General features: G+C 44.4%; 1 protein-coding gene across 9 annotated transcripts in view; it reads left to right on the top strand.

Moving 5' to 3' along the window:
* The window catches only part of CD58 (CD58 molecule), a 70,058-nt gene that overhangs the window by 35,202 nt on the left and 11,170 nt on the right, over window positions 1–23,686 (top strand). The window contains exons 4-6 of one of the 9 annotated variants that reach the window (XR_011259492.1): window positions 3,858–3,873; window positions 6,291–6,331; window positions 11,498–11,537. Coding sequence is in view for 8 of the 9 variants with exons in the window: in XM_069601817.1 (XP_069457918.1) it covers window positions 3,858–3,929; window positions 6,291–6,331 (113 nt within the window). In the remaining variant the exon portion in view is untranslated. Of the gene's footprint in view, window positions 1–41; window positions 565–3,857; window positions 3,930–6,290; window positions 6,332–11,497; window positions 14,550–21,278; window positions 21,580–23,686 lie in introns of those variants that run through there. The other 8 variants (XM_069601817.1, XM_069601874.1, XM_069601837.1 and 5 more) reach the window with 8 other exon arrangements.

Raw genomic sequence — 23,686 nt, 5'->3', positions numbered from 1 at the left:
CCTTCATTACTTCCACTTATCGGGTTTTGCATAATACCCAGGGCGTACAGCGTGGAAATGCGGTTTGTGTGCTTTACACTGAGAAGAAGAAACAAAACCAATGCGCTTCGGCTTTGACGTGTGTGCAGTGTGCACAACCACCAAGGAGAAAGAAGTTGACTGTCTACAGAATGAACAAGCAAGTTGAAATCTTGAAAAGCTTCAGGTGTTCAAAGAGTCAATATACTTGAAGGAAATCCATTCAGTTCAGTCGCTCAGTCGTGTCCGACTCTTTGCAATCCCACGAATCACAGCACGTCAGGCCTCCCTGTCCATCACCAACTCCGAGTTCACCCAAACTCAAGTCCATTGAGTCGGTGATGCCAGCCAGCCATCTCATCCTCTGTCGTCCCCTTCTCCTCCTGCCCCCAATCTTTCCCAGCATCAGTGTCTTTTCAAATGAGTCAGCTCTTCGCATCAGGTGGCCAAAGGAAATAATTCTATTACCTTTGAAATATTGAAGGAAATATTATTATTACTATTATTGAAGGAAATAATTTCTAAATAAAATCCTTTATAGAATTATGTGGGCTATTTTAAGATTTTTAAGCATTTTCCCCTCCCACAGTTTTCGTTTAACCTTTGCCCTTAGAATTGAATGCTCAAGTAAGATGCTTTTCCCTGTTGATACCTTGAGAAAAGATTGTCACAATAGCATCCCTTTCATTGATACAAAGTTTGTTGTTATATCGTGTCCAGCTCTTTGCCACCCCATGGACTGTAGCACACCAGGTTCCTCTGTCCTCTACTATCTCCCAGAGTTTGCTCAAATTCATGCCCATTGAGTTGGTGATGCCATCTAACTATCTCATCTTCTTTTGCCCCCTTCTCTTTTTGCCTTCAATCTTTCCCAGCATTGGTCTTTTTCAATGAGTTGACTGTTTGCATCAGGTGGCCAAAGTGTTGGAGCTTGTTTCAGCAACAGTCATTCCAGTGAAAATTCAGGGTTGATTTCCTTTAGGATTGACTGGTTTGATCTCGCAGTCCAAGGGACTCTTAAGTGTCTTCTTCAGCACCATAATTCAAAAGTATCAATTCTTTGGCACTCAGCCTTTATATATGTATCTAATTCACTGTGCTATATCCCTGAAACTAACACAGTATTTTAAGTTAGTTCAGTTCAGTTCAGTTGTCGTGTCTGACTCTTTGCGACCCCATGAATCGCAGCATGCCAGGCCTCCCTGTCCATCACCAACTCCCGGAGTTCACTCAGATTCACGTCCATCGAGTCAGTGATGGCATCCAGCCATCTTCATCCTCTGTCATCCCCTTCTCCTCCTGCCCTCAATCTCTCCCAGCATCAAAGTCTTTTCCAATGAGTCAACTCAGTTTAATGGAAAGCAAGGATAAATGATTAACTTTTCTCAACTAAAAAAGGTAATAATAATAATTGAAGGTAGGCAGCCTTGGGCACACATTGCTGCTTTATGCAGTTGTCAGAAACCCAAGTATGGTCTGGCTCCTGCCACCTCCCCTGCTATCTCAGGAGTGGGACCCAGGGAGGGAAAAATAGTGTGTCTTACACCTTCCAGGGAGGCTTTTGAGAAATACCACACAACCCTTCTTGCATCTCATTGCCCAAAACTTGTCACATGGTTAAACCTCACTACAAGAAAGGCTGAGAAACTAATTTTTTAGGTGAGTGGCAGTACGCCCAGCTGCAAATCTGAATTCTTTTACTAAAGAGGAGAGAATAGGTATGTGGGACAACTTAACAGTTCCTAACCAGGAACCTCTCAAATCAAACCAGTGCCTATTCATTCTAACCCACCTGTGCTCCAACTAAGAGGAAAGGGGGTGTGTTCATATTCTCATTCATTCATTCATTTTCTGTCTCCTCTTCCCTTTCCTCCCCTCCCCTCCTCTCCCCTGTCTCTTATCAATGTTGTATTTGCTGTTAGTGACCCTACCCTCTCCCTTAGCAATGTGTGGTGGTTTTGCCATATCCTCTGTGTTCTGCCCTTAGATTTTTGGTAGGTGGATAGAGTCCACCTGATGAACCATCATTATTTTCTGTTGTGGACACTTTGGTTGTTTTATCTTTTTGATATTGTAAGGCTGTAGTAAATATCTTTGTGCCTTTTTTGGACGGAGAAGAGAGGCACATCACTGATTCTGTCTGTAGGTTAGAATCTTAGAGATGGAACTGCAGAATCAAAGGACATTAGTAGAGATTCCAATAGGTTAATGGTAATAGCTAACAGGCTTCCCAGGTGATGCACTGTTAAAGAATCCACCTGCCAATGCAGGAGACTCAGCTTCAATCCCTGGGTTGGGAAGATCCCTTGGAGAAGGAAATGGCACCCCACTCCAGTACTCTTGCCTGGGAAATCCCATGGACTGAGGAACCTGGTGGACTGCAGTCTATATGGTCACAAAGAGTTGGAGATGACTGAGCAACTAAGCATACAATAGCTAATCACCTCTTACATGTATTGATTCAATTAATGCTCACAGTTGCCCCAGGAGGCATATTTCTCAGGTCGAGAGAAACCTGAGTCTCTGAAACATTAGATCACTCACTAATCCAGCGTTGTGGCAGTGATTCAGGGAGACTGTAGGCACATCATTTAGCACAGTGTCAGCTGCTCTATGGCAAACACTTCTAAGGCTTGCTGTGCACGGCTGCCACATTGCCCTGCCAAGCACACGATGCCAAGTTGTGCTGCCAGTGGCAGGATGGGATGGCCAAATAGTGAAATACTTGCTGCTTTTAATAAAAAGCACTGGACCTGATATGTATCAACCTTGTGCATATAAATTTACTTATTCACAGTGAAAGTGAAGTGAGTCGCTCAGTCATATCCGACACTTTGCGACCCCATGGACTGTCCATGGAATTCTCCAGGCCAGAATACTGGAGTGGCTAGCTTTTCCCTTTTCCAGGGGATCTTCCCAACCCAGGGATCGAACCCAGGTCTCCGGCATTGCAGGCAGATTCTTTACCAGCTGAGCCACCAGGGAAGCCCAAGAATACTGGAGTGGGTAGCCTATCCTTTCTCCAGGGGATCTTCCCGACCTAGGAATCGAACCAGGGTCTCCCACATTGCAGGTGGATTCTTGACCAACTGAGCTATCAGGGAAGCCACTTATTCACCTAGTTCTGTTTTATTAAGTCACTGTGAATACAGAATTAGTGAGTATTGAAGCATTCCTCCCAGGGGAGATATAGGGTTAGGTTCCTGTAAGTCTCTGATCACATGTTTGAAAAGGAATCTATATAGAACCTTGTTTTATGTGTGTTTCTGTTTAAAGACACAGTATTTAATATATGTGATTAATGCATGAATGGTGAAATTCACAGCCAGCAGGACCATAACTGATGCCTAAATGAAGCTTATCTAACATGTGTATTCTCTCTATGACATACACAGCCTGCTTGTGCTTGGGAAATACTATGTGTCTTATAGAGAGAATACATGTGTTAAATAAACTTCATTTAAGCATCAATTATGGTCCTTCTGGCATTTCAGCACTGTTTTTGAGGGCCAGTTTAGACGGTGAAATAAGCAACAAAAAAGCACAAAATGTGGAACACGTGGCACTAAAGAGATCACAAGTAGGATCGTGTCTACAGTACAAGGTCCAAAACATGAGGGCAGAGTTTCGCCTTGACCCTCAGTTGGGAACAACAGTTTTCAGCATTTTGTGGCCTGTGTCAGCGTATGACTATGAAAGTACTGCAGGTATTGGTTTGAGGAATGCAAGTAAATTGTAGTGAATAGGTAAATCACAAATATGAAATCTGCATATAAGGAGGATCAGCTGTATCTGTTTTGGTCAGTTCAGCTAATTGTATTTCTTTTTTTTTTTTCCAGATTATGCAAGGCATAGGTATGTGCTTTTTGCCATACTGCCAGCAGTAATATGTGGCTTGCTGTTTTTAAAATGTATGTATACTTTTTTCCTTAAAAAAAAAGTTTTCAAATGGGAATGGTTTTTCAAGGCCAGAAAATGATTAATTTGAAGATGAAAACAAAGTTTGACATTTTAGTTGTTTCGCAAAACCTTTTTTGTTGTACTTGTTGGCTGGGGTTCCCTGAGATTCTGCATTATCCTGAGGCGGTAGGATCCTTGGGCCGTAGAGACCATTACAGGAGTGGGAACACAGCCAATAATACTTGGACCATTCCACAGCCTCCTGTCTATGGTCTGTCTCAATGTACATTACACTCCTGGTCTCCAAGCCAGGCTCTGCAAAAAAAAAGCAAAACTCTTACTCTCGGCTGCTGTGGTCATAATTCCCATGACTTACAACCCAGAAGCAAGTCCGAGGTAAGAAGGAGTTTTTATTGAGTCAGGTGATGTGGAGAGGGTAAAGCTGACATGGTGTTACCTGTATTGCCTTCCTCAGCCTCCTGAGATCTCAGACCAATCCGGAAGGCAACCCATATGCCCTGGAGAACTGGTGACCCTGTCCCAGCCTATTCTTTCCTGGAGACAAGAAACCCCTCCTTAAGTCCTATAGGATGCTGACCAGTCTGTAAATTTCAGACTAGGGGGTTCTTGAAGCCCTAACAGTTTCCGTATCAGCCTTCACCAAGAGGAAATTTACAATTTGTCACTCCCATACGGATTGTTGAAGAGTAAAGTTTCCACAAGGTGAAGGCATCCTGGATCCAGGTCATTTCATACTTGTGTCTTGAATCAAGTTCACAAACTAGATTTCAGTTTCCCTAGACCTGCACTGTTCAGTACGGTGGTACTAGCCACATGTAATAATCTAAATACAAAATTTAATCAATGAAGATTAAACAAAATTTAAAATTTAGTTCCTCAGTCGTACTAGCCACATTTCAAGTGCTCACAGATGGCTAGTGGCTACCATGTTAGACCAAATAGAGAACAATTCCATCACTTCAGAAAGTTCTATTATAGGCCAGTACTGACCTAGTCTGTTTTGGGGTATTGGCCCTAGAATGTGATTTCCCAAAAATACCATTTCTATATTATAGGTTTCAAATACCATGAAGATCTCTAAGTAATCGACTGTCAGTCAACTGAATCTCCTCTAACCAAGTTATAAAAAAATCAGCTGAAGAAGGTTTTAAGGCATCATTATCAATAAGTAAAACATCAAGGAACTCAAGCATTGTTTCAAACAGTTATTTTTAATCCCCAAATAGCAGTAGTATAGTTAATAATGTCTTTAACAGATTGGTACCCAGAAACCAAAATAATTTTCTACTCATATGTGTGTTTTGGGGGGTGGGGGGTAAGATGTCTACGATCACAACTCCTGAGCCTAAAAAAAGAGCCCTGTGTACCCATATAACTCCAAAACAACTGACTGACTTAACTTATTAAAACAAACAAAAACAAACCTTTATTCAATGGAAGGAAACTTACCCCAGTGGTCAATACTGATAGCACCATATATTCCCCCACCCCGCCAAAAGTAACAAATAGTTACTTCAGCAAGCATCTCAATCCTAAAGCCAGTAATTGGAAAGATAAGGTATTTGGCAAGGAGCCATCAAAACAGGAGAGAGTTGAATGTACACAGTTCCATCAGCTAGTTGTAGTTGACACTTTTACAAGCTCATTCAGCCTTGTGGGCTCAGCTGCCGGATCATCAGCATGGCTCCAGGCTAACTGGTGCCTTTGATGGGGAGGCAACTGAGGGATACATGTGAGACCATATCTTAACATCCAAACTGGTGCTGTCCAAAATAGTAGCCACATGTGGCTTTCCAAACAGTTAAATATGAGAGTCCAAACTGAGATGTGCCATCAGTATAAAATAAACACTAGATTTGTAGGACTTCTTATTTAAAAAGGAATGTAAAGTATCTCATTAATAATGTTTATACTGATTATATGTTACGGTAATATTTTTGATATATTGGGGGTAGTTAATAAAATTAATTTCATCCATTTCTTTTTACTGTATCATGTGGCTAGTAAGCATATATAAGCACTTAGGTGGCTCACATTATATCCCCATTGGGCAGCGCTGGTCCAGGATATTCTAGCCTTCTCTCCGTCTTTAGCTTCATGCAAAGTTGCTATAGAAAAAAACATCCATCAACGGTTTTTGTTTTTCTATCATCTGATGACCAATTTTTGAACAACTCTTTGGCTCAACTCAGTAGCCAATTTGATGTGAGCATTTAGGAGAATAGGAAAGACCAGCTCGACAGGGCTGTGTTCTTGAGTTTTCCCAGTTCAGGCCTCTAGCCAGCAACCCCACATTTCAGCTTTTTTTTTTTTCAGCTCTTTAATTGAGACAAAAATGTCTTCATTTGTAGGTTTTCTGGGACGTCGTAGCCAACGAAACTCAGGGCCCTAGGTAAGTAACCCATAGACTGCTCAGTGGGCACGTTATGTATCATGTATTAAAAGCAGAACAACCCCCATGTAGAGGGCCTGTTCCTTGGGGACGCAGGTTCTACTTATCTGTCAGTTAGTTGCCTTGAACAGTAATAAGTAATATCAGCAGATTACTCACCACAGTTCATTAAGTACCAACCATTCACTTTCCATGTAACATCTCATTCAGTCCTCTCATCAAGCCTTGCAAGGGGGTATCGTTACAGCTTGTTTAGAGACATCAAATGGAAGACTTGGAGAAGTCAAGTCACATGACTCATAAATGGTAGTGCTGGGACTCAAATCTAGGTCTTCAGACTCCATGGGTAATCCTGTTAACCACCAAAAATATACTCCCTCCTTCTTCCATCCCAGGAAAATGGAGCCAAGGATAAGGTTCATTAGGGAGCCAGGGTCAGAGCTGGGCCTGCATCATGAACAAAAGATAGGATTCAAACACAATGAATGGTTGCCATGGGTGAAGGAAGTTGCCTTAAAGAGATCCAGAAGTCCCTGTCCTTGCAGAATCCCCGTGGTCAGGAGACAGAGGCTGATGAGCTAGACTTTTAGGAATTCGAGGAAGAGTAAAGCTCAGGGCTGGAAAGGGCAGGGTTGGGGGCGGCAAGTCACCCCTTTTTGGGGCAGCATATTTTGATGGGATAGGGGTTGAGCCAGGCCAGGATATTGAGAGAGAGCTACCAAGAGGTTCAGTGATTTCTTTCTGGGAAACCACTGAGGATTTTTGAGCAGAGCTATGCTTTGGGAAGTTGTCTGTATTGGTAAAGCATACAGTGAATAAACAGACAAGAGGCAAAACATGGGGACACTGGTTAGTGGATAAATGAAATAATCTAGCCAAGCAGAAGAGAAGCTGTATCAGTGTGATTGTGGCACAAATGAAAGAGGGATAGATTTCAGGGAAAGTGTGGATATTGTATAAACAGAGTCTCAGCAGAGAATGCAGTCTGGCACCTGGCTCCCTGGGGTTCAGTGGTAACTCCATCTCTCATAGGACTTGGACAAGTCAAGGAACCCCACTGCACCTCAAGTTTCTTCTGTGGAAAATGGGCATAACAGTAGTATAGAAATAATGATAGGTTAGGTCATAGTAGCATAGAAATAACAATATGTACAAGCAAGGTGAAAGTGAAAGTGAAGTTGCTGAGTTGTGTCCAACTCTTTGCGACTCCATGGACTGTAGCCTACCAGGGGCTCCTCCATCCATGGGATTTTCTAGGCAAGAGTACTGGAGTGGGCTGCCACTTCTTTCTCCAGGGGATCTTCCCAACCCAGAGATCAAACCCAGGTTTCCTGCATTGCAGACAGACGCCTTGCCATCTGACCCACCAGGGAAGCCACCAGGCAAGTTGGTGTAATCAAAATGCTTCAGAGTGACTGGCTCATGTTGTGCTGTGCTTAGTAGCTCAGTCGTGTCTGACTCATGATGACCCCATGGACTGTAGCCCACCAGGCTCCTCTGTCCATGGGATTCTCTAGGCAAGAATACTGGAGTGGGTTGCCATGCCCTCTCCTCCAGGGGATCTTTCCAACCCAGGGATCAAACCTAGGTCTCCCACACTGGAGGAGGACTAGCTCATAATGGTGCCCACTAAATAGCTGTTTTGGTTATAACTCTTCTTCAAGAAAGGAGTCAAAAGCAACAGGAATTTCAACTCTTGGCAGCACTGCCAGACATAGCAGGAGTCAGATGGAGCCCTTGTTTGGAAAGGTGGATTTGTGCTCAGTCAGGCTGAGTTTGGGGTACAGGCACATTACGTGGGTAGAGATATCCAGCACCTAATTGGAAAAGTGGCTATAGGGGCTGGGGCTAAGGTTACAAGTTGGGGAGCACCTTTGTCAGGACAGTAACGGCTTGCCAGAGCATCTGAGGTCACCGAGAAATAGAAACCAGAGGCCCTCAAGTGGAGGGCGAGGTGGAGGAGTCCAGGAGGAGCACCGCGTTATGGATCCAAGGGAAGAGGCCATGCATTAGAGCCTCAGGGAGGCAAAGGAGGAGGGCGGTGGCCAAGACCTTTGGCTTGGCTGAGCGAGTTGGCTGGCTTTCATGAAAGCCACTGGCTGAGTGGCTGGAGTAGGGTGATGGAGCCATCATTGCATGGCAGTGTTGGCCTGAGAGCAGTGGTACCTTGGACCACTGGGTGGACTGGGAGGTTTCTCTCCAGCTGCTGGCCAGGACAGTGACCAAGTCACCTGGCAAGTCAGCTACTGCAGAAGGCCTGGGGCAAGGGATTCTAGAAGACAGCTCAGCCAGCTGCAGGATGCAGGCTGGGCAGGGGTACTGAGGCCACCAGGGCTTGGTGGGCTAGGAGGCCCCGTGGAGAGAGGGTGGAAAGGGATCAACAGCCCATGGATAAGGTGAGAGGCAGGTGAGCTAGCAGTGTGGGGGCAGCGGCAGAAGACCTGGAGGTTATGGTCGGGGGCGGTGGGGTGGGGGAGGCGTTCAGATCTGAAGCAGTGCTTGTGAGGGCAGGTGAGGGTGAGATCCTAGGCAGGGCCTCTGCTGAGATCCTGATGGTAACAGTGGAGGTGTGGCCTTCATGAACAGTGACAGGGCATGTTGTCCATGCGAGGGCTGTCATCCAGGGCCACTGAGAAAGGTGACGGGGTAGTCCAGGCCTCGTTCCCTTACCTGCTCCTTCATTCTTTCAACAAGCACTCTTACGGAGATGACTAGATGGCAGGCACTGTGTGAGCTGATGCCTTGAGATCCGTGTACCCAGTGAGGCTAGACGCTGTACGAGATTCAGAGAAAGCGTATATTAGGGATCCTACCTCTGAGAAACAAGGTCACACTGGGGAGAATGGATGGGCATGTAAGAAACAGGACTTAGGCAAGAAGCCCATGGTGATGGGCTGGAATGGATGATCAGGGCTAGGCAACCAGCAAGGGGGAGGGGAAGAACAAGAATCATGAAGACTTTGAAAGGAGTACGATGTGAGCTAGATCTTCAAAGCAAGAGCAGAGAGGGAAAGGCGTTCCAGCTGGGAGAAGCAGCAGAGGCAGAGACACAGGCGGGAACCAAACATAGCATCGTTATTGATAAAGAGGTCCGCCTGCTTTGCATCAAATTGAAGAAGTGGTGAAAGAGACCATATTTGCAAGAAAATATTTGGAAGTCAAGAGCATTAAAATGAGTGATATGGGAGTAGGGAGGCATTTGTAGGTTCTGTGGCATGAGAATTTTTCATGAAAAATATTGCCCTGGGATGATGAGCTAGGAAGAGAAAACTGACATCTCAGGGTAACATCCTGAGGAATAAATAGGTAGCTTGGGGCTGGGTGCGGGAGAGGAGCTAACTTTTCTTGGTATATTTTTGCTGGCTGTTCAGATTTTGTATTTTGTGTGTTTCTTACCTATTTAAGAATGCCTTTTGGATTTAAAGAGCCCACTGTGGCTGCAGAGGGGAGTTTCCTAAACTCAGTTATTAAAGGGTTAACAGATGTGGTGGAGGGGCAGGGCAGGGGGAGGAATGGGGGACAAGCATAACCAGAAAGAAATGCAAAATTGTCACATCTCTGTGAGTGGCCATATATGGATGTGAGAGTTGGACCACAAAGAATTAGGCTGAGCACTGAAGAATTGATGCTTTCAAATTATGGTGCTAGAGAAGACTCTTGAGAGTCCCTTAGATAGCAAGGAGATCCTAAAGGAAATCAACCCTGAATATTCATTGGAAAGACTGATGCTGAAGCTCCAATACTTTGACCATCTGACTCAAAGAGCTGATTCATTGGAAAAGACCCTGATGCTGGAAAATATTGAGGGCAGGAGAAGGGGGTGACAGAGAACGAGATGGTTGGATGGCATCACCAAATCAATGGACATGAGTTTGAGCAAGCTCCGGGAGATAGTGAAAGACAGGGAAGCCTGGCGTGTTGCAGTCTGTGGGGTCACAAACGAGTCAGACATGACTCAGAAACTAAACAACAAGATTCTTAGTAAGGAAAAGGCCTATTTCCTTTACCTAACCCCTCTGATCCCAGCACTAATTTTTTTTTTATTGTCAAATTTCTTTAACTTTCCCCAAACTAGAAGATATAAAACAAGAATTTGTTGTGGTTTTAATTTGCATTTTGCTAATGACTAATGATCCTGAACATCTTTTCATGTCCAGCAATAATTTTTTACGAACTCCTTTTACCAGACTCATGCAGGTCTTTTGGAACCCTGGTCTGATCTGTTCTATGGAAATACAGACTGTGGGGAAGACCAAAAAAAAAAAAAGCCATGAAATGACCTTTTCTCAGTTCGAAGGAACTTTGTCAGGCAGGGCTGTAGCTGAGTTGATTTCCTCTGAGTCACTCAAGGGTGTTCTGTCATCACCACAAAGACGAATAATCAGGAAGAGAAGCTGAAAGAAGAAAACCATGGCCAGGATATTCTTGTGGCAAAGGAGATGGCTTTTAGAAGGGGTGACGGTTTACCTATGGGTCTTACGAGCTCAGGTCTGTTATTTGGGGATACCAGGATTCAATTCAGCATGAAGAAAGTGAGCCCTAATTCTTCATAAAAGAAATAGTTCATGTCATAGGCTCAGTAATTACACTAACGTCATTATTCCACTCATGTTATCCGCAAGTCTAGTCTCTCAAGCCATTCAGCACATGGCAAGATGTCAAATAAGTTCTCTCCCATCCTACAGTTGGCAAACATCATAACGAAAATAATAATCAAGTACTATTTAGTACAGGAATTACACATCTGATAAAAAGCTCCATCTTAAAGTAGTGAAGAGAAGTTACTTTTAAAATGACAGCATACTTAGAAAACATTTGAAGAAACAAAAAGTTAAAATCCTTTTATGTGTCACATAGAAGAGTAAATGTCAGATGAAAAACAAAATGCAAAAAGCACAAGTGTAAAAAGATCAAGACTGAGTTGGTTTGAGAAGCTGGGACTCTGAATTTGTGCTGTGCACCAGGACAGCACTCCTGGCAGATCTCCAGCTACCATCCCATAAGGACCCAAGACCAGTCTCCTTCCACCTCTGCTCCCTAGAACTCTTGCTTTTGATGGGTTTATTACAAAAGGGCTCCCTGCATTAGAATAAGAGGGTCATTTAGACTCATATACTGCAGCACAGATTGACTGTTTTATTCTAATATGAGATATTTCTTTTATAGTGCCTGTTGTTTAGTAACAGAAGATGAAATGGAACACATGGTAATTAAGTTATTTCAGTCGCTTCGGGAAGGCATCTGATTTACCATTCATATATTACCTTCTCCTTGAGGAAACTCTGAAAGTCTGCCTGAAATGGACCATTTATGAGAAGTAATGTTTCCTAGAAGAAAGAAGGACTAACACACAACAGGCATTAGCTTCTACTCTGTCACCCACACTGAACATAACTGGATGCTATCTTGTTCCTTGTTTATTATAAATTGTATTTTTCTAGAGATGTAAATCTTTGTAAATAATGTAAGTATGTGTATATATATGGGGAAGCAACTCCCAGAATTTCCTTCATCTTCCAGACTTTGGTCCCCATATGGTCTCCCTGGACTTTTCTGACCCCATCTATCACCAGTAAAACCCCTTGTATCCTCTTTAATGAATGTCCACATCCCCTTTCTGTTCTCATGAGCCCTGGCAGCCATCTCGAGGGCCAGCACTCCTCTCCTGTGCGCTTTGTACAGTGGGCTCAGGGGAGGAGCGGCATCCTCCTGGCTCAGCTCTGCTTCCAGACCGTTGCTCCTTCTCCAGCTCTGATGCTCACGCCAGCAGACCCACACCACCCAATAGCCCTTTTCCGAGTTATCTTTGTTATTCCTCATGCCATGAAGATTTTAACACCAGGTGGAAACCACTCTCAACACTGCCCCTTTCAGAACTGGAGTGTTTTCAAAACCTGCAGCTTCCAATACCCTGGCATGGTGTCCCCCAGGGATCTCAGCTTCCTTTCCCAGCACCGCCTGGGCCCCGCTCCTGGCCTTTTCAGCAATATTGCAGCCCCTCAGTATCTTAGCCCCCCCTCCCTTAGCAGCCCCTCACTAGTGATAGCATGCCCTCTTTGCTTGCTGTCTTCCACACCACACCCCCAAGGGGCCCTCATCCAAAACTCCAGCGGTCCCACCAGGACCTGCAAGCTGGCCACCCTGCCTCTTCCCTGGCCCTCATCCCCTCTGAGCCCTCCTTCTCTTCACTCTTTGGGGTCTGCAGTGTTCAACAGGACAACTCCACCCTCACTCTTTACCCCTATACTTGGCCAGCCCCCAGCTGCGGTTATAGTCACTTGTACAAGTTACCTTCCCTCCAGTCAAACTGCTAAACATTCTGGAGAAAAACATACCACCTGGCTGATGAGTTTCACTTCAGTGACTGCACACCTCAAAGGGATTCCCAGTGTTTCTCAGATGTCCTCGTTGGATCACGCTGGTCCATTCGCTGCTTCCTCATTGCTCTTCTTACACCCATAACGCTGTGTCCTCATTCTCAACTTCTCATTGTGCTTCCTATATCACTGAAAAAAAGCACTGAGGAGACCCCTTTTCCCACTCCCCGCCCTCCCACACCTCCCACCCAGCTGCGTCAGCACCCATGTGCCTTGCCTCCCCTCCTGTTACTGTGGGTGAACTCGTCTCACTCCTCCTAAAACCAATCTCTCCACTTGTCTTAGTCTGCTTGGGCTGCCATAACAAAATACCGTAGACTGGGTGACTTAAAAAACAGAAATGTATTTGTCCTAGTTCTAGAGGCTAAGCCCCAGATCAGATGCCGGCCAGTGTGGTTCCTGGTAAGGTCTCTTCCTGTCTGGCTATGTCCCCACATGGCAGGGAGAAGAGATCTGGTATCTGTTCCTTTAAGAAGGGCACCAGTTCTGTTGGATTGGGGGCCTCCCCTTATGACTTCATTTAACCCGTATCCCCTCCTCCCAGCCCTTACCTCCAAATATAGTAACAGCAGGAGTTAGGGTTTCAACGTGACTTTCAGGGGATGGATCATTCACACTGCTTCTGCATTGGATCCCATCTCTCCTCATCTACATAAGGACATCACTCTTGTCTTTGCCCACCCCTCTCTCCCGTCATCAGCTCTTACCTTTCTATGACATCATACATTCTGTCATTTCTCATATCTTTAAGAAAAAACAAAATACTCTTGACTACACTTTCCCATCCAGCTCTTGTCTCACTTTTCTGCTCTCTTTATGAAAAGTTCCTCAAAGGAATGATCTGTACTTTCTTTTTCTGACTCTTCTCTCCCCATTCTTCCTTGAACACAGGTCAGTCAGGCTTTCACTCTCACTACTTGCCAAGCTTACCAAGATCTTGCTGAGATCAAGCTTGCCAGACCCTCTTGTGAGATCGGATGGTCAGTTCACAGACCTCTTCTTATTTTGCCTGTAAGCATCATCTGAAGCAGTGGAGGGCCCGTTACCATAGTTTAGTGCTCTCTAGGTGCTAGGTTGGTCTTCCCTGGTGACTCAGTGCTAAAGAATCTGCCTGCAGTACGGGAGATGCGCAGATGCAGGTTCAATCTCTGGGTCGGAAAGATCCCCTGGAGGAGGGCATGGCAACCCACTTTAGTATTCTTGCCTGGAGAATCTCATGGACAGAGGATCCTGGTGAGCTGCAGTTCCTGAGGTTGCAAAGAGTCAAACATGACTGTGTAACTTTGCACACACACGTACACACACAAGCACTAGGTTTGGCAGGGTATTCAAGATGAAGGAAGCTCATAGTGTGGCAGAGCAGGCAGACCTGTGACCACTTGTGGGATATATACCACGTCTTAAAATGGAAGTGTATGCAAAGGAAGAAGGAGGTAACCATAAGACCCAGCAATCCCACCCATTGGAATATACCCAGGAGAAATGCGTCCAGACAAAAACTTGCACACGGATGTTCACAGGTCATCATTCACAGCAGCCAAACAATGGAAATACTCCAAATACACATACATGGATGAATAGACCAATGAAATGTGGTCTATCCATACAATGGAATAATACTCAAAGGTCTTTAGTAATGCAAATGTTTGATGATACATGGTAAAGAAAAAGTCATTCTTACTCTAAGTGGTTGGCGGGTGGGGAGGGAATACTGACTGTGAAGGGGTCTGAGGGCTTTAGGGGAGTTAACGTTGTTATTTCTTGACCCACATAATATTTACAACAGACTATACCTATGGTGTGTTTGTATAATATTAAACAACATTTTTCAAAACTCAAAATACTGAAGTTCTGATTCATGCTACAAAGTGGATGAACCTTAAAAATATACTAAGTGAAAGAAGCCCATGTGCACTGCCATGTGAGAAATAGCTAGCTAGCGGGAGCCTGCGGTACAGTGTGGCATGCTCAGCTCAGTGCTCTGGATGACCTAGAGGGGAGGGACTGGGGGGTAGGAGGGAGGCCCAAGAGGGAGGGGATATATGTACACATACAGCTGACTCACTTCTTTGTACAGGAGAAACTAACATTATAAAGCAAATATATTGGAGAGGGAAATGGCAACCCACTCCAGTATTCTTGCCTGGAAAATTCCATGGACAGAGGAGCCTGGCGGGCTACAGTCCATGGGGTCGCAAAGAGTCAGACATAACTGAACATGCATTCGCCCCAGTTTTTAAAAAGAGATCACATGTTATACAATTATATTTATACAAAATTTCCAAATAGGGCTGGGAGGAGGATGTTGGGTGTGGGGAGGGAGTGATTGCTCATGGTTTCTTTGGGGGGATGATGAAAACCTTCTAGAAGTGATTGCCTAACTCTGAAAAGACTAAAATTACTGAACTGTACACTTTAAATTAGGTGGATTGTATAGTATGTGGATTATGTCCTAATAAAACTCATTACTAAAAAAACTAAGGAACTGGGACTTCCCTGATGGGGAAGACTCCGAGCTTTAATCAGACGCCGAGCAGTTAGGACTCTGAGCTTCCACTGCATGGGGCACGGGTTTGATCTCTGGTCGGGGAAATAAGATCCCTCAAGCCTAGTGGCTGGCCCCCCCAAAAAAAAGAATAGGAAGGGGACTGGCCTCCTACCCTGAAGCAGGACTTCCCCATCGGCTCCTCAGCCTGGGCTCAGCTCTTTGGAGGCTGAAAGGCTATGTACGCAACTTCTTCCTCTTGGGACTCTATGTTTCTCTACCCAGAACCTGAAGTTACCAGGTCAAAAGGCAGCTTCCTGTTTGGAAGATCGAGCAAAGAACTAGCTTCAGACACTAGCTGAAGTGAATCTATGAAAGCCCCTTACACCAGAGTTTAATTTGGAATCTTGAGACAGCTTGTCCCATTGTGTCTCTCCCTTCTCCCTCTTCAGCCAGGCTCTGCCCCATGTACACATCCCCCGGTCACCTGCCTTCTTCCGCGCTCCCATTTCCACACTGCCTCGTGCTTCCCACCCCTGTCCTCCTCCTGGGGGCGTCCTCTTGCAAAGCCACTGGAACCTCCTTTCCACCATCAACTGTCTACCCGACAGCCTCAGCCTTCAACCTTAGGTTTTAGTCACACCCATCTTTGCATCTTGGCCCCTCTTCCCAAAAAATGTCTCCACTAGTAGCCCTCTCCAAGGGACAAGCAGGTCCTAGAACTTTCCTTATCTCAGAAGCAAGACAACTGACGTGCACTTGTCTGAGGTCAGTCAGACCAGGATTCAAACCCAGGCAGTGTGGGCCCTGAGGCCTCTTGACCACCAACCACACTGTGAAAAGACAGGTGCTTGTGGTCTATTTTCTACATATAGTTGGGAGTCCTTGGAAATGCTTTTCCAAGTTTTATGTTCACTCAAAGGAAAAATTTATCCATAATTTAGGTATTCTCTAGAGGGAGGGCTTGCTTTTAACCACTTGTGTTGACCGCCTATCAAAGGCACCAAATATTATGCTGAGTTCTACCTTCTAGATTCAAAGCTGTAGGGGTCCTCAGAGGTCTCATTGGTGGTCTAGTCACTAAGTCGTGTCCACCTCTTGCGGCCCCATGGCAGGCTTCTCTGTCCATGGGATTCTCCAGGCAAGAGTACTGGAGTGGGTTGCCATTTCCTTCTCCAGAGGATCTTTCCGACCCAGGAATTGAACCCAGGTCTCACAAGACAGATGAAAAGCCTGGGGCTCAGAGAGGGAAGGGAACTGGACCAGCCACTGAACAGGTAGTCCAGTGAAGGGGCCAGAAGCAGGAGCCCAGAAATCTCAGCCTTGGCTCCAGTGCTTTTGGGTGCCACCAGGGTGGTCTCCTAACATCCACCCTCAGATTTAACCCCTCACCAAGTGTCAGGCTTGTACACCACCCCCAGGAAGCATGGCACTGGCCGCCGGGGCCATGTAGTCAGGGGCCTGGCTCAGCTCAGCATCCTGTGTGGGGTTGTGGCACATGTCATCTTGGGAGGTACCCATTCCTCTGGGTCAGAATGGAAGGAATAGACGATGGCGGAAGTGAGAGCAAAGTGAGCAAGTGTGTGGGTTGCCCGGGCTGCCTGTGTTATTGTCTGACATCTGGCGTGATAAGAAAGCCCTTCCTCTTTTGCCAGGCTCTTCCTCTTCTTGGTCTTTCTTTTTCTCTCAATATTTCTTTTTCAAGATTCCTTCCTGGGAACTTCCCTGGTGGTCCAGTGGCTCCCAATGAAGAGGGCCCGGGTCTGATCCCTGCTCCAGGAACTAGATCCCACGTGCCACAGCTAAGAGTTTGCATGCTGCAACAAAGATCCGATACAGCCACATAAATAAATAAACATCAGGGAAAAAAATCCCTTCCTCAAAACGGAAAACTAATGATCAAAGTCGTAGGCCTATGTGTCTTGATTTGGGAATCACTGAAAAGTGTCCCAATCAAGACCACCTCCTTCACCAGACTCCTGCGATCCTCTGATGTCTTACATCTTTATCTTTTTTTAAAAAAAAACGTATCTCATTTATTTTTGGCTGTGCTGGATCTTGTTTGCGTCACAGGCTCTTCTCTGTTTGCAGCAAGCAGGGGCTACTCTCTAGTTGCGGGCACGGGCTTCTCACTGCTGGGGCTTCTCGCGCTGTGGAGCACGGACTCTAGGCCTGTGGGCTTCAGTAGTTGCCGCACGTGGGCTCGGTAGCTCTGGTTCCTGGGCTCTAGAGCACAGACTCAGCAGTTGTGACACACAGGCTTAGTTGCTCCGTGGCATGTGGAATTTTCCTGACCCAAGGACTGAACCCATGTCTCTTGCTTTGACAGCTGGATTCTTTACCATGGAACCACAAGGGAAGCCCTCATTTCCCTTTTTAGTATTTATTTTAAATGTGTTTTTCGTTGAGGTAACATCAGTTTATAACATTCATAAATTCATGAGCACGACATATTTCTACTTCTGTAAACACTGCAGCATGCTCACCACCAAACATTTCATTTCCATCTGTCACCACAGAGTTGATCCTCTTTACCTATTTTGTCCTCCCCTTCCCCCAACCCTTTACCCTCTGGTAGCCTAGTGTTACTTGCTCTGTTGTGTTCATGCAACCCCATGAACCAGGTTCCTCTGTCCTTGGGATTTCTTAGGCAAGAGTACTGGAGTGGATTGCCATTTCCTTCTCCAGGGGACCTTCCTGACCCAGGGACTGAACTCAGATCTTCCACGTTGCAGGCAGGTTCTTTACCATCTGAGCCACCGGGGAATCCATTCTCTATATCTTTGTGTTTGATTTGGTTTGTTTATTTATTTTGTTTTTTGTTTGGTTGGTTTTTTTGTTTTTATATTCCAAATAGTAGTGAAATCATAGGTAATTTTCTTTCTGTGTTTGACTTATTTCACTTAATATAATAACCTCAAGGTACATCCATGTTATTGCAAATGGCAAGATTTCATTTTTTTCCATTGTGTGTGTGTGTATCTATCTGTCTATCTATATATATGTGTGTGTGTGTGTGTATACCATATCTTCTTTATCCATTCATCCACTGATGGGAACTTAGGTTGTTTTTAATCTCTTGCCTATTTTAAATAATGCTGTGATGAACATAGGGATACATATATCTTTTTGAACTAGTGTTTTCAGATTCTTTGGATAAATATGCAGAAGTGGGAGAGCTGGATCATAAACAAATGGAACTATGTCAATCTAAAAAGCTTCTGCACAAGAAAGGAAACCATCAACAGAATGAAAAGACAACCTATCAAATAAGAGAAGATATTTGCAAATCATATATCCAGTATGGCGCTAATATCCAAAATCCATAAAGAAACCATACAGCTCAACAGTAACAACAGCAAAAACACACACCCAATTTTAAAATGGGCAGTGGAGCAGAAAAGACATTTTTCCCAAGAAGACATGCAGACGGCCAACAGACACATGAAAGGATGCTCAGAATCACTAATCATAGGGTAATGCAAATCAAAACCACTGTGAGATATCACTTCATGCCTATTAGAATGGCTATTATCAAAAAGGCAAGCGTTGGTGAGAATGTGGAGAAAAGAGAATCCTCATGCCTTGTTGGGGGGAATGTAAATTGGTGCAGCCACCATGGGGAGAGTATGGAGGTTTCTCTTACTCATTTAGATGAAAGTAGTTCAGGTTGTGAAAACTCTGGAGGCCTGTTGGGAAGGGATGACTCATAACGCTGCTTAACTGACATGCGTCTACTGAGATCATATATCTACTGAGAAACAACCTAGAACCTTTTGCAGATTCTACAGCAAAAGAAAAATGTGTGCTCCTATGTGTGCATGTCTTTCTTAACAAGTCATATTTCTCCAGAACATTAAAACAGCTTTTAAAAAATGAAAAAAAGGAATTCCCTGGCAATCCAGTGGCCAGGATTCTCTGCTTTCACTGCTGTGGGCCTGGGTTCAATCCCTGGTCAGGGAACTAATATCTCACAAACTACACAGTGTTATTAAAAAAAAGAAAAAGAAAAATTGAAAAGTTTTAATTAATATTAAAACCTAACATTATTTTACATATAAATATTTTACTTACCCCAGAATTAATTAGACTGTTACTTTTCTGGCTTTAATGAAAAAAACTCATAAAACTTTCAAATCCTGCCTCTTTGCTTACCTTATTTTCAATTCAGAACATTGCCATGTTTGAGAATTCCTCTTGATCAAGTGACAATCTTTAATAATTTTCAGTTTAGCTCATTGCAGTTTCTTTCAGATCATGTCTTCATTTAAAAATTTGAGATTTTGCTCATCACAGAGTTTTTGGCATTAATTTTGATTTTTCAAACAATTGCATTAAATATCCTTATTTAATTGCTGAGCTTTTTTGGTTCTCAGTTAAGTTTTGTACCCAAAGTGAGTGCCTCACTGACCTCACCCTAGTTGCAGCCCAGATGAGAACCTTCTGAAAGCACAAGTATCATAGGAAGGGGAGAAAGGAAACCAATTTGACTATTCAACAGTGAATTCATTCAGTCATCCGTATGTCCATTCATTCAAAAATCCATCCATTTTATTTCATTCAACACATTTATTGAGTGCCTACTATGTGCCAGGTACTGTTCTGGGCAGTTGGGATATAACAATAAATAAAAGAAATGAAAACCTGCCTTCATGGGTCTGCATTCTAATGGAGGGGAATCGACACTAAACAGGATAAATAAGAAAAGTACACCACTAAGGGCTTTAGAGGAAAATAAAACAAGGAAGGGACAGGGAGCACCAGAAATGGGGAGGAAAGGCCTTGTTTGTAGAGTTTGGACAAGATGAAAAACTGATCCCTGGGAATGAGTATTCCCAGCCGAGGCTGAGGTGAGGGAAGGCCCACTGTGACTACAGAGGAGAAGAGAGGCCCATTCGTTTTGTTTGGCCCTCACGGTGTGAGCCATTTGTTTCGGATTTGGATGTTTTTAGATGGGCTTGGCTTTATCCATAGGCCCTACTCTTTCCTATTGTGTTGCACTCCTCTGCTTCCTGGCTTTATGTACCAAGCCACAAAGATAATTGCACACTCGAACTGTGTCCTGTAAGCAATAGAGAGCCACAGGTCAGATGGACAGGGCAAAGGAGATCCAGCCTAACCTGTGTGGGCAAAAGGTCAAGGTCAAGCACCCTCAACCCTCAGGTCATTCAGCATAAAGTCACAGTCCACAGAGCCAGAGTGGGGAGGCTCCCCAGAAGGGCTGGGGTTGAAGTTTTCTACCAACAAGACGAGAACTCAAGAGTCAGAAATGACTTGAGTTACAGAAACTAAAAGACATGAAGTTTCTTTTAGATCTTAGCTTATGGACTAAGTCATGTCCTCAAGTATGACATCTGTCTGGCCTCTCCTGTGTTCCAGACATCTTTGGACCCTAATCTATAATTCTCACCATAGGCAGTTTCTCTTCAACTTTGGGCTTCCCTCGTAGCTCAGTTGGTAAAGAATCTGCCTGCAATGCAGGAGACCCTGGTCAGGAAGAGACCCCGGAGAAGGAAATGGCAACCCACTCCAGTATTCTTGCCTGGAGAATCCCATGGACAGAGGAGCCTGGCAGGCCACAGTCTATGGGGTCGCAAAAGTTGGACATGAGTTAGCGACTAAACCACCACCACCACCGCCATCACTGCTCAAGCTAGATGTGATTTTCCAATTCTTGTTCTCCGCTTCTCAGATGACAAAGCTAATGCTCAGAGAGATAAAGTGGCTTGCACCAGGAGGTACAGTGAAATTCTGGTGAAAGTGCATCCAGATCCCCTCTATCTGCCTCCAAAGGGTAGGCTCCTTGCTGTAAATCTTGCTGCTTGTTGTAGGGATGGAGTCCCTCATGCCATCCTGTCGTTACAAACAATGTATAGGGTGTTCGGTTCAGTACAGTTGAGTTCAGTTCAGTCGCTCAGTTGTATCTGACTTTTTGTGACCCCATGAACTGCACTATGCCAGGTTTCTCTGTCCATCACCAATTCCTGAAGTTAACTCAAACGCATGTCCATCGAGTCGGTGATGCCATCCAACCATCTCATCCTCTGTTATCCCCTTCTCCTCCCTCTTTCAATCTCTTTCCCAGCATCAGAGTCTTTTCCAATGAGTCAGTTCTTCGCATTAGGTGGCCAAAGTATTGGAGTTTCAGCTTCAGCATGAATGAATGAATGAATATTCAGGACTGCTGCTGGACAGACACACCGAGGAAACCAGAATTGAAAGAGATACATGCACCCCAATGTTCATTGCAGCACTCTTTACAAAAGCCAGGACATGGAAGCAACCTAGATGTCCATTGGCAGGTGAACGGATAAGAAAGCTGTGGTACATATACACAATGGAATACTTCTCAGCTATTAAAAAGAATGCATTTGAATCAGTTCTAATGAGGTGGATGAAACTGGAGCCTATTATACAGAGTGAAGTAAGCCCGAAAGAAAAACACCAATGAAGTATATTAATGCATATATATGGAATTTAGAAAGATGGTAACGATGACCCTGTATGTGAGGCAGTAAAAGAGACACAGATGTAAGGAACAGACTTTGGGACTCTGTGGGAGAAGGCAAGGATGGTATGATTTGAGAGAATAGCATTGAAACATGTATTATCATATGTGAAATAGATCACCAGTCCAGGTTTGATGCATGAAGCAGGGTGCTCAGGGCTGGTGCACTGGGATGACCCTGAGGGATGGGATGGGAAGTGAGGTGGGAGGGAGGTCACGATGGGGAACACATGTACACCCATGGCTGATTCATGTGAATGTATGGCAAAAACCACCACAATACTGTAAAGTAATTAGCCTCCAATTAATATAAAATTTAAAAAAAAATGAACATCAAAGAATAGAAGTTAAAAAAAAATTCAGGACTGAGTTCCTTTAGGATGGACTGGTTGGATCTCCTTGCAGTCCAAGGGACTCTCAAGAGTCTTCTCCAACACCACAGTTCAAAAGCATCAGTTCTTCGGTGCTCAGCTTTCTTTATGGACCAATTCTCACATCCATACGTGGCTACCTGAAAAACCAAAGCTTTGACTAGATGGACTTTTTTTTGGCAAAGTAATGTCTCTGCTTTTTAATATGCTATCTAGGTTGGTCATAACTTTCCTTCCAAGGAGCAAGCATCTTTTAATTTCATGGCTTCAGTCACCATCTGCAGTGATTTTGGAGCCCCCCAAAATAAAATCCGTCACTGTGTCCATTGTTTCCCCATCTCTTTCCCATGAAGTGATGGGGCCAGATGCCATGATCTTCGTTTTCTGAATGTTGAGTTTTAAGCCAACTTTTTCACTCTTCTCTTCCACTTTTATCAAGAGGCTCTTTAGTTCTTCTTCGCTTTCTGCCATAAGGGTGGTATCACCTGCATATCTGAGGTTATTGATATTTTTCCCGGCAATCTTGATTCCAGCTTGTGCTTCATCCAGCCCAGCATTTCTCATGATGTACTCTGCATATAAGTTAAATAAGCAGGGTGACAATATACAGCCTTGACATACTCCTTTCCCAATTTGGAACCAGTCTGTTGTTTCATGTCTGGTTCTAACTGTTGCTTCCTGACCTGCATACAGATGTCTCAGGAGGCAGGTCAGGTGGTCTGGTATTCCCATTTCTTGAAAAATTTTCCACAGTTTGTTGTCATCCACATAGTTAAAAGCTTTGGCATAGTCAATAAAGCAGAAGTAGATGTTTTTCTGGAACTCTCTAGCTTTTTCAATGATCCAACGGATATTGGGAATTTGATCTCTGGTTCCTCTGCCTTTTCTAAATCTAGCTTGAACATCTGGAAGTTCACAGTTCACATATTGCTGAAGCCTGGCTTGGAGAATTTTAAGCATTACTTTACTAGCGTGTGAGATGAGTGCAACTGTGTGGTAGTTTGAGCATCCTTTGGCATTGCCTTTCTTTGGGATTGGAATGAAAACTGACCTTTTCCAGTCCTGTGGCCATTGCTGAGTTTTCCAAATTTGCTGGCATATTTAATGCTGCACTTTCACAGCATCATCTTTTAGGATTTGAAATAGCTCAACTGGAATTCCATCACCTCCACTAGCTTAGTTCATAGTGATGCTTCCTGAGGCCCGCTTGACTTCACATTCCAGGATGTCTGGCTCTAGGTAAGTGATCACACCATATAGGGTGTACACAGATGAAAATAATCCAGATGATCTTATCCTTCTGCAAATACTTTTAAAATCATTCATCTCATGTGAGCCTCTGTGAATTAAATAGTATCACACCATTTTGCAAACAAGGGCACAGGTGTAGTAATGTAAGATGACGTTCCCAAAGTTACACAGGCAGTCAGGGGATTTGAAGGTGGGCCAGAGTCCTGTCCCAGCCCTGCATCACCTGTCCCAAGACAAGATTGTAAGCATGAGGTCTGCCCACCCTAGACAGGCCACTGGACCCAGATGTTTTGCCATATTAACAAAAACATTCCAGGATGTATTGCAGGAAGAAGGCTGCAAACTTCCATGACTCCGACACCC

The sequence above is a fragment of the Ovis canadensis genome, chromosome 1, assembly GCF_042477335.2.
Source record: "Ovis canadensis isolate MfBH-ARS-UI-01 breed Bighorn chromosome 1, ARS-UI_OviCan_v2, whole genome shotgun sequence".
Lineage (NCBI taxonomy): Eukaryota > Metazoa > Chordata > Mammalia > Artiodactyla > Bovidae > Ovis > Ovis canadensis.
The sequence above is the reverse complement of the archived record's forward strand: the minus strand, read 5'-3'. Positions and strand labels throughout refer to the sequence as shown.